Source organism: Henckelia pumila, chromosome 2 (genome assembly GCF_033568475.1).
Source record: "Henckelia pumila isolate YLH828 chromosome 2, ASM3356847v2, whole genome shotgun sequence".
Taxonomy (NCBI): Eukaryota; Viridiplantae; Streptophyta; class Magnoliopsida; order Lamiales; family Gesneriaceae; genus Henckelia; species Henckelia pumila.
Window position 1 is genome coordinate 161221096 of NC_133121.1, and position 11751 is coordinate 161232846.

At 35.5% G+C, this 11751-nt stretch overlaps 1 protein-coding gene across 1 annotated transcript; it reads right to left on the bottom strand.

Annotated features, from left to right (window-relative positions):
- Positions 1-1228: 1228 nt before the first annotated feature.
- Positions 1229-2687, bottom strand: LOC140884017 (geranylgeranyl diphosphate reductase, chloroplastic-like). Its single transcript, XM_073290679.1, has one exon. It carries the CDS (start codon positions 2625-2627, stop codon positions 1266-1268), a length of 1362 nt encoding a protein of 453 aa, XP_073146780.1. The 5' UTR covers positions 2628-2687; the 3' UTR covers positions 1229-1265.
- Positions 2688-11751: the final 9064 nt, after the last annotated feature.

Consider the following 11751-nt stretch of genomic DNA (forward strand, 5'->3'; position numbering starts at 1 on the left):
TCCGTTGTGATTAATTGTTTATCTCGTGATTATTTGTTGCTAGTTTCGTTGTAAACTAGAGGTGGATATCCAAAACTTACTTGATCAAAAGATTGGGACAACAACTAGAATCTGTTTTGTTATTGAATTGAGGAGGCGATTCATTTATAATCGTGTTTGTATTTCATGCTATCAAAGATTCTTATCACTGCTGACAGTCAATCGGAGCCTCCGATCACCTCTTCGGAGCTTCCGATCGCATTACGTAATCAAAGATGACCTCATCCATGACAACTAGCCTTGGGTACAGTTCGGAGCGTCCGATCGCCACAGCTTTCGAACTCCAACGTAGCTTCCGATCTGACTCTCAAATCGGGATCCTCCTGACCATTTTCGAGTGTTTTGAATCCTTTTTCGAACTCCTTAGACCCATTCGAAAATTTCTTAATCACGATTTACTCAATTTAATCATGATTACCAAGTTTAATTACTCATTTTGGATAGGGTCACTACAGTTCCGGTGTGGGTCACTATATTTACGGTATCAAAGCATACATTAGATTTTTGGGAAATAGAACTCCCCATTGGGGTTGATTTTCGTTGTGCGTTATAGACGGTAGGACGAGATGACGAGAGTTTCATGGATTTATATCTGTGAGTACGTTTTTTTGTGAGACAGTTTCACGGATTTATATCGGTGAGACATGTCGACCCGTTTCGTGCAATGTAAATCAATATTTTTAACATAAAAAATAATATTTTTCATGGATCAGGTCAAGTTCAAAGACCTGTCTTACAAAATAAACTCGTGAGACGGTCTCACATGAGTTTTGTATTTATACTTCTTGTTTTCCCATATGATGAGTTTTGTATTTATACTTCTTGTTTTCCCGTATGATTGGCATTTGCATGAAATCATATACTTTCTTATTTGAGAGAGTCATTATTATACAAGTCAAATCACTAAATAGATTGAAAAGTGAGTTATATATATAAGTGAACATATTGCGTTGATGTGTTTAGATTGATAAATATTCTGAAATATGAGATTAATCAAAATAACTTTAAATATTAACCAAATTTGTGATATTGTGCACCCTTTCTAATTTACCCAAGTAATGGCGTTTACGTTTAATACTAAATGAGGCAAGTGTCAATTATGATGAATGGAAATAAAAAAAAAAATAAAAAAAAAATTCAACCGAAACTCACTTTTTAGTTTTAACCATCCATCCATTCATCCATTAGATCCAAACAAACATAGTTTAGGAAGTGTCGATAGATATTTATTTGCTTCCTACACAAAGATTAAGATATGCATCCATCTCTCTTCGGACAATGTCACATCGAACGAGGGTGGCAATGGTGTTGGCAGCCATTTTGACATCCTTCCAAGCATTCCCCTTCGCCAGTTTCTTGTACAAATAGCTCTCAAATGTCATCCTCTGCACATATTCATCCCCGCACATCTCCACCAGCGCCTCCCTCCCCGCATCGTTCCGATAAAACACCCACTGCAAAACGTCCAGAAACTTAAATGTGCTGAAATATTGGTCATCCCATTTTCTCAGATACTCCCTCCTCAAATCCTGCTCAAACACCATCTTTTTCCCATTTTCCGACGCCCGGACGATCGCTTCTCCGCATATCTTCCCGCTTTTTGCCGCGAAGTAAATGCCCTCGCCGGAGCATTTTGTGACATATCCGGCGGCGTCTCCCACTAGTGCCACCCTCCCGCGGACCCTTATTGGACGTGGGTGCTCTGGGATTGGGTGCGCTTCTACTTTGATTGTCTTTCCTCCCTCGATCTTTTCTTTCACTCGCTTTTTTATAGCGGCCTGAAACTGTTTGATGTTTTGTTTAGAACAAACAGTGCCTGTGCCTACTGCGACGTGGTCGCATTTGGGGAAGACCCACGCGTAGAAATCGGGAGAGACGTCGCTTCCCACGTACATCTCTGCTAAGTTTTCGTAGTATCTCATCTTGTCTTCCGGAAGTTTGATCCTTTCTTGAAAAGCTATGGCGCAAGTGTAGTCTCCTGCTTTTATCGACTTCGCTACCTTGCTGTTGGCCCCGTCTGCTCCGATGATGACGTCTACCGCGAGCATACACTTGTTATTATTTGAGATGTAGTGGATCAGATAAGGGTCTTTTTCCGACACTGGCATATCTATGTTTGTGACAAGGGCCTTGACGAGGGTGGCGCCACAGTCCACTGCACGGCTGCGTAAGAAACTATCAAGCACTTCGCGGCGGAGCATGGAGATAAACTCGCTGGGCTTCAGTGTTTTCCCGAAGTCGACGGTAAGGTTTGAGGGTGAGACGATCTTCATTTGGGTCACTTTGCGGTCAATAAGGTGGGATGGGATGGAGAACTCATGGAGCATGCAGAGAGGGATTGCTCCGCCGCAGGGCTTTGCGGCTTCGGGGCTGCGTTCGAAGAGGAAAGTCTCTATTCCACCTGCTGCAAGAGCTTCTGCAGCGGAGGACCCAGCAGGGCCACCGCCGATGACGGCGACGCGTAGAGTAGCGCTGGTAATTGCTGTTTTGGTTCTTTCAGGTTTAACATTTATGCGTTGAGCTTGAAGATTAGTGTTGAATCTAGTGGGCTGAATGAAAATGAGGTGAAAAGGGGAGTAGGCAGCCATTTTAGTCTCAGGTTCAGAGTTTGTAACCAAAGATTAAAACATCATTTTAATTTTTATAGTTGGGAAGCAAGTAGCAACATTTCAAAATAGTTTTAATCAAACCAAACCAGACATTAGATAAACAATTACACTAACATAATGAACTCTCAAATATTTTTTGGTTTGGATTGATAATTTATATAATTTAACTTGAGATCTCGGTGTTATAACTTAAATAAACTACAAATAATTTATCATTAATTTTTCAAAACGAAATTGCAAAAAGTAAAAATAAAATTAAAAAAACTATAAATAGTTTGCTATAACTAATACCACATACTGAAAAAATTGTTTAACTCATTGTCGAGCATAGACAAACACGTTTTCGTTGATAACACTCGAGGAGAAATTTTGGATTATTTAAAGTCAATGTAAAAGTTTTATTTTACTAAATAATACATTGGATTACTTTAACATTGTGTTTAGTGAAGTATAACACCTAAACTTCAAATTTATGGATTTTAACAATATTCAAATTTATTTTTGTTGTTTAGTGAAGTAATACCTAAACTTCAAATTTCTCATTTTTATGTTTATATAGTATTTCATGTTAATTATGATCAATCTCAAATTTACCAATCACTTTTGTTATTTGAAATTTATTCTACTTTGTATAATTAATATCTAAACAAGAGTAGTATATGCATTTCTGTAAAAATAAGTAGTTTATGGATTTAAGACTTGATCTATTATTTTATTATTAACTATAAAATAACTCGAAATCTAGGAATTTAATATTCTCTTATCTAGAACCCAACCAAACATTAAATTTATTTATTTTTTAAATAAAGCCAAAAAAAAAAAAAAGCGCGGGAGTTTTGTAGAGTATCTAGCGTCTTCGAAATTATAAATTAATGTACATCAATATGATTTTATAAAAAGTGGATCTTGAAAATTAATTACTAATTCTATATTGATGGTGGGATTACTTTAATCCAATTATTGGTCTTTGCAATTTGTTTGATGCCATAAAAACTTCTCTTTGGCGTTACTTTTGAAGTGGAAGATTTTAAAAGAGTGGGAATCTTTTTTAGGTTTTCGATGGAGCTGAGGTCGGTGGTAGATACAATAAGGGGTAACTTGCACGAGTATATATATATGAGAAATGATATGGTAAGCAATCACTGTGAACATTTATGTGAGCACCTGCTGATGTGACATTATGTACATATCAGTTTTGATCCCACGCATCCTAGGGTGTGAGGACACGTGTACCCGTGCCCAAAAAAACTCCGAAAATCATATTTGGTCATTTTAATGTATTTCCAAATTTACTCTATATCATTCTTCTAATATGTTTAATAATGGAGGTCCAAAAAAGTAAATTTATTATTCAAAAACTTCTCATATTTTGTTCCACTATCCCCATTATCCTAACCACTATCACATTATCCTAACATTTAAACAAAAATTATAATTAAATTCAAGTTTATAAAATAATATTTAATTTCAAATAATATATATTTTATGCACATGGAACGCATGTGCTCCGTGTACTAGTATATATATAAATTCGATCATGATCAACTGAGAATCTTGTATTAAAATATAAGAAGAGGGTTAATGAAAGCACAAAGGCGGATCTAGGATTCTATATTAAGAAGGCCCGTGTCAGACTGTCAGTATACACAATGACAAAAAAATAATTATTATATGTTTAAATATAACATTCAATAACAAAAATACAATAAATAAAAAATAAATATTGTGACATCTCGTATTTTTTATTGATGCTTATGAAAAATATGAAATGTGGAATAATTTTTTGATTTTTCTAAAATATGCGTTGTGTTTGTAGATATAAAATACCATGCATAAAATTAATTTCAATCAACGAGTCAAAAATCATGACTCAAAACTTGTTAAAAAACTCGTTTAACAAAATGATACTAATGTATACAGGATCGCCTGAACTTTCTCTTACATGCAAACTCAAAATTATAAAATATATGGTCTCAAAATAATAACGTATTTAAGCATGCATAACAATATTATAATGCATAAATTTTATAAATATATATTTATTTATTTTAGAGACACAAGTGGAAATTGATTTGTTTTTGGTCCAAGTCGATGAATAAATTTTCATTTAGAAAAAACATTACAAATTGCAAGCAATTAAACAAGATCATCAATGAAGACACCAATAAGGAAATAATATTAATCATAATATAGAACAAAAAATAACGAAAGATTAACAGAAGTCACATAACTAAATGAAAAATTATCAGTCACGTGCTGAACCAATTTTGATGTTAAGAAAAACCAAAAATTTATTAATCTTGATTTAAAAAAAATAATGAAATTATTGACTACTAAAAGCTCCAAAATCTCAAATTTTTAAATCACTTCAAACACATTAAAAATAGAGCAAAGTAATTTATATTGAAGCCGAGTAAAATAGAACTTTAAAAAATTAAAAAATTTCACGAATTTTTTAAAATAAAAGAATTTAAATTTTCAAATAATAAAAAAATATAAGGTTATAATATGGTTTTAAATAAAGGTGTTAAATTTTCAAATAAAAAAATATAAAAAGTGATAAAAGAATTTTAAATAAAACGAGTAAAAAGTAGGGGTGCAAACGAATTGAACCTGTTCGTGAGCTTTACAAGCCCGCTCGATAAATATTTGATTCGTATTCGAGCTTATCGAACTCGAACCGAAATCGAACATGTTCGAACTTTTTTTCGAGCCGAGCTCGAGCCGAAATTATACTGTTCAATAGTCCGCGAATAGTTCGCGAACCTTAATATTTAATTAATATAATATAATTATATAATAAATATATATACATTTCGAACTCTTTTCGAACATTTCGAGCTTTTCGAACCATAATATCCGAATAGTTCACGAATAGGTTCGAATATTTCGAGCCGAACTTGAACTCGAACTTCATTTCGAGCCGAGCTCGAGCCAAAATATTTGAAATTATCGAACTTCGAATCGAGCTCGAACTCGAATACACTCTTATCGAGTCGAATTCGAGCCTTAAAATTTTACCATTATTCGGCTCGATTCAGTTCGTTTGCACCCCTAGTAAAAACAGTAATAAAAAAAGTTAAAAATAAAAAAAGTTTTTCAAGTTGTGTCACGTGGAATCAAACTTTAATCTAAGAATAGTTTAGTAAGGTACAACCATTAGACCAAACGCATGAAAGACAACTTTTGGGGCCAACCGGGTGAGACTATGCTCCACCAGGTGTGCTACACCTGGTGGAGCTAAGCCCTTGGATCAAGGGAGGGCCCACATGATAACATGTGGGTTTCACATGTTATCATGTGGGCCCTACTGATCCAAGGGCTATGCTGTACCTGAAGAAGAGCTCCAGGTACAGCATAGTCACACCCGGCCAACCAATATATATAACTAAAACAGAAAAAATTATACTATTATATTTTTCAAAAATTTTCAGGGGGTCCCGTGGCCCATACTTCACCCTAGAGTAGATCCGCTTCTGTCAAAGCATAACATAGACCAACTCATTAAAAATAAATAAATATTATATACTTTCTTCCTTCCAATTATATAGTTAATTTTTTTTTCCATACATATTAAGAAAAATCATTGGGAAAATAAATTTTGTAAAAAAATTTTATTTTATCTTTATTTAATGTATTAAAAAATGATTGCATAATTTTCAATGTATAGTTAATAGGGGTATATTAGTAAAGAAGTGTAAACAAATATTACAAAATATGATATATGACTATATATTTGAGACAAACAAAAAAGAAAACGTGAACTATATAATTGGGACGAAGGGAGTATATTTATAAATAAAATATTTAAATTTCCTATAAAACTACATGTTTGCTTATTTCCATTAGAATTTCATTTTTTGGAAAAAACGAAATTGAAACCTAACATTTGAAGTCCACATGACTTATTTTATACATCAATGTGTATACTTCATCATACGCTAGTTTCAAGTTTCAGCCCTCGGAACATGGTTAGAAACAAACAATCAAATATTTTAATGATATACACAACCATGTCTAGACTCAACCATAACCTCTGTTTCAAAATGATCTTGCAGTGCCTATTTAACCACGATTATGGACTTAGCAAGCTACAACCAACTGTTCATCTTCCAAACGCAATTAACTCGATGGGTATTGGGGAAATGATGCACAAATCACTATGCCAAGCTTGCAAGTTGCATCTTCTTAGACACAAATATGCTAGGGAGAAGAGGAAGAAATGAGTTTGTTTCTTTTTATATCCATTGCATGTAATGGGGCAGCTAGAGAAGACATTTGAAGCGATGATACTCTCAGATCAATCCTCAGAAAAGAGGTTTTTTTTTAATAAAAAAAATCTACAACTAAGATTAAATATGCATATAGTCAATTAATTTAAGGTATTTGCTAGTTTAAGCGGTTTTGTGCCACCATAATCAGTAATCCCAACATGTTCATGCTTGGCCCGTGATTATTTCAGTAGTTCGTACATTTTTGCGTCAAACAGTTCTAAACGCTTCCCCACACGCTTTTGTTGATGTTCTAATGATCACACACACACTATGCATCTATGCACTGTAAGAAGTTGAAATATATTTATGCATAACATAATTACATGAATACTGAATGCGAAAAACGGATCGAAATACCTCTAGTCATTGAATATCTTAAAGAATTCTTTTTGAAAGGAATATTTTATTCCTTAAAATAATCCTATTTTGAAAAGATTTTATTTAATATATTTTGCCTTTCTTGGATATGAAGTAATTTTATATAAGTTATTTATTTCCTTGAATAACTTGATTTGAAATATGATTAAGTTTATCATAATATTTATTATCTTATCTCTAATGATTTAATTCCTTTACTATGTAGATTTGACTTGATAAAAAAGGAACAAGATCTAAAATCTTATGTCTACAAAGAAATAACTACAAGGAAGGATTCTAGACTATATATTGAAGGAAGGAGAACGATTAAAGGTGACAACGATATAGCTTCAAAATACGTACGTTGAGAAAGAATTGAAGATCTTCTGAAGTTGGTATCGGTCGTGGTTGCTTGAAGCCATGAAGAACACTCGAAGATTGTTGATCGAAGAAGTGTGCTACTCACGTGTTTTCGCTTCAAGATTTTTCTCCTTATCTTGTTTTACTATTCTATCTTGCATAGTATTTTTAGGAGAACTTTTTACTCTTTATTTTTTCACTTGTTTTGAGAAATTGATTTTTACAATAATCACTAGTTTTAGGGTTTGTAAAACTCTTTGAAAGTTTACTAGTGAAGTTTTGCCCTGAGGCGTTGCAAGAGTATTTTATACTCTTGCTTAAATCATTTGAGTCTGTTTATTGGTTGCTTGTTTATTTTATTTACGCTTTAATTATTTTCTGCTGCAAATTACTCAAGGTGTTATAGTAGGTGTTGTCAACACCTTGTGACAACACCTCAAACAGTTTATGTGCAACCACAATTCCCTTACAAGTGGCATCAGAGCCATATTCTTGATACACTAAGAACTGATTTTGGTTTGTTTATTTTATTACAGGGAATAAGATGGACTCATCGTCTGTTGCGAACTCGTTTTTGAAACCTCCGGTCCTTGATGGCACGAATTACGCACTATGAAAGAATAGAATGCGATATACTATTAAAGCAATGGATGTTCGTGCTTGGCAAAGTATTCTGACTGGTTGGACTCCTTCAAAGACGCTAGATGAAGATGGAGACTATATCATCAAGAAAGAAGAAACTTGGACTGCCGAGGAAGCACAAAGTTCAAGCTACAATGCTAAAGCACTCAATGCAATTTTTGCAACTGTGGATATGAGGATGTATGAAATCATAGCTGACTGCACTGTTGCTAAGGATGCATGGGATGCTCTTCAAGAAGACTGTGAAGGAACTGATAGCGTGAGAAGAACAATATTGAGATTGTTAAACGCTAGATTTGAGAATATCAGGATGGATGAAAATGAAACTATTGCTGATTATGATAAGAAACTTAGGGAGATAGCTACAGAGGAGCCTCCTCTTGGAGGACCTATTGCTAGTGAAACTATGATAAACAAGGTTCTTTGATCTTTGCCTAAAAGATTCAATGGGAAGATTTGGGCACTTGAAGAAATAAAAGACACTTCAACGATGAAGATGACTGAACTGATTAGCATTCTTCAAGTTTTTGAGATGAACAATACAGAACAAGAGAAGGATAAAGGAAAATCAATAGCCCTTCAAGCCTCAAAACCCTCATACGAGGAGTATGTTCAATTTCATCAAGAAGTTCATCAATCTGATTTAGAAGATGATTCGATCTCTCTCATGACTAAGAAATTCAATGATTATCTAAAGAAGATAAAAGAGTCAAGAAAGACGGATAAAAAACTCAAGACTCCAATGTTCTTTAACAAGCCTTTAAGGATTACTGGACCAGAACAATCACCAAGGAAACCTGTTGATACTCCTAAGCCTCGACTGATGTTAGAAGGGAAGAAGAAGTTTGTCTCAAAGAAGTTGGACACTATTCAATGTCATGCTTGTCAAAGTTTTGGACACTATGCAAATGAGTGTGCCAACACGCTTAGGAAAGGGATGAACACGTCTTTGAGTGATGAAGAGTCTGAAGAAGAAGAACAGGAAGATGAAGAAAGTCATACTGCCTTATCTGCACTGCTGGAGAGCAAGAAAAAGTTTCAAGTCAATCCTTTAGGTGTTGCCGCAGGTGTTGCCACACCTGGCCGCAACATCTCCCAAAGGCCAGTTTGCTTGAATTCTTTCATTACCGATAATATGTGTGATAATGATCCAGGTGAAGATACAATGTCCATGAAAGAAGCCCGGATGATGTTTGAAGAGTTACATACTGATTGGGTTGAAAGGAATAAGATGAATACTATTCTTTCAAAGGAAAATTATGATCTAAAGGCTGATGTGTCAAGACTGGAAGTCGTTTTGAGTAAGAAAGACATGGAATTAAGCCAAGTGAAGAAAAAACTCGAAAAATCAAAAGCTACTTTGGCTAAGTTTAATTCAAGCACTTCCAAGCTTGATTCGTTACTCATAATGGGAAGAGATGGTACAGTTGGTTTAGGTTTTGTAAACAACATATTTGAGGTTGGTGAAAGTTTGAAAGGCCCTGTGTTTGTCAAGGAAAGTAGAAGTACAGAAAGCTCAAGCAAAAAGGTCTTACCAATTGATCCTCCAAAACCAAAGCCACAGTCTGCTGCTCCTTCAATGTTTAGAAGGAAACGAAAGTACATTTGTCACTACTGTCATATACTTGGTCACATCAAACCATACTGTTTTAAGCTGCAGAAAGACTACAGATATAGATCTGCATCGAAGGTGTTGCCTAAGGTGTTGCCAACACCTCCACACAGGATCCAAAAAGTTTCTCACTGATTATGTTGAACAGAAAAGTGGAAAAGTAACCTATGGTGGAGGTTCAAAGGGAAACATTGTTGGTAAGGGAACTCTGAATGTTGCTGGTTTTCCTAAGCTTTGCAATGTGCTTCATGTTGAAGGATTAACCGCAAATCTAATAAGCATAAGCCAACTTTGAGATGATAATTTGCATGTGCAATTTGATAAGAAATTATGCAAAGTTTTTGATGATTCAAATCTCTGTGTCATGACAGGTACTAGATCATCGGACAACTGCTATCAACTCGGAGAAGAGATGGCTTGTAGACACACCAAAGTTAATGAGTTTGATCTATGACATCAAAAATTGGGTCATGCAAATTTCAAGACACTAAAGAACTTAAGTAAGTTAGATGTTGTATGTAGTAGCCCGAACCCAGTTTTAGTGATTAACTATTATTTAATCCAATAAACATGATTGAGGGGACTTCTAATGGATTAGCGGAGCCCGGGATTAGACCCAGAATGATCAAAAATGATTCGGAGGGTCAGGCAGAACGGAAGCAACGTTCTAGGAACGGATGCAACGTTCGTGCCATCAGAAATGCGTCACTGCTTACCTACTTGATGTGACATTGGCACCATTGGAAGCAACGATGGTGAACGGACGCAACGTTCGTCAGGCAGAATGGACGCAACGATGGAGGAACGGACGCAATGTTCGTTGTCTATAAATAGGGGTGCCGAGGTTCACATTTGAGCACACCTTTCATCTCTTCTCTCTCAATTCCTTAGCCTTCTAACTCAGATCTAGGGATTTCTAGGAGTCCCGTTGGGAATCCGGAAGTGGCATAGCGATCCAGGCGTCGTAGCGGAGCTGTGGCCTAGTTTTGAGGCAATCGAAAGCAAAGGGCTAACGACGGACGAAGGTATAGCTTTTGCTTCCTAAAAATATTTAGGAGTATGCAATAGCTTAGTTAAGGCTTTTAGAGCACTATAATGATATTAGTATCATCTGGCAGTGTAGTGCGGATTATAAGCGTGGACCTAGAGCTGATAGCACTTGCCTAGTATTTGAGGTACGAAAGTATTGTTCGAGATATCCTGACTGAGTATGCATGTATTATGTGACTGCATGATTTATATGCCATGATTTTATGCTGCATACATTTACATCTTGAGCTATCTCTATTTGAGATGTCTGTTAGTAGGGTTTACCCTATCCTGTTAGTGGATGAACTTCCATCGATTTGGATCCCGCTTATCCACTGTTCTTTTCGGTATGTGAGCCACCTCCTGAAGAGACGGCACAACGTGCTACATATCAAGGCCCGGTCTGTCTTTGTTATCTGATCCTTGACCTCGAGTTTTAGGGAGTTCACTTGTATGCATGTATACTCATACTCTCGTGCAGAGCGTTTTATGCTCACGTTTCGTACTCTGTGTTTCTGGACACCCTATTCCATGGAGCAGGTTTGCGATTGGACGAGACGGGTGGATCAAAGAGGGGCTAGGCAGTAGTCAGCCAGCTGGAGCTTCGTCTAGGTTTTTATACTGTTGTTATTGGGTTGATACAAATTTCGATTTGGTTGTATAAACTATTCGGATATTTACAGATTCCTTTTCTTGGGATTGTATAATTGTTTATGGTTTTCGCAGTTTTATTCTGATTACTGTTTTGATTAAGTTAATTGCATGCCTAAGTTCTGTTTAGTAGGTGATCTCGGTAAGGGTCACTACATTTATGGTATCAGAGCATGCA

Coding starts and splice junctions, on each gene's coding strand:
- LOC140884017 (XM_073290679.1), bottom strand. CDS start 2,627: ATGGCTGCCTACTCCCCTTTTCACCTCATTTTCATTCAGCCCACTAGA.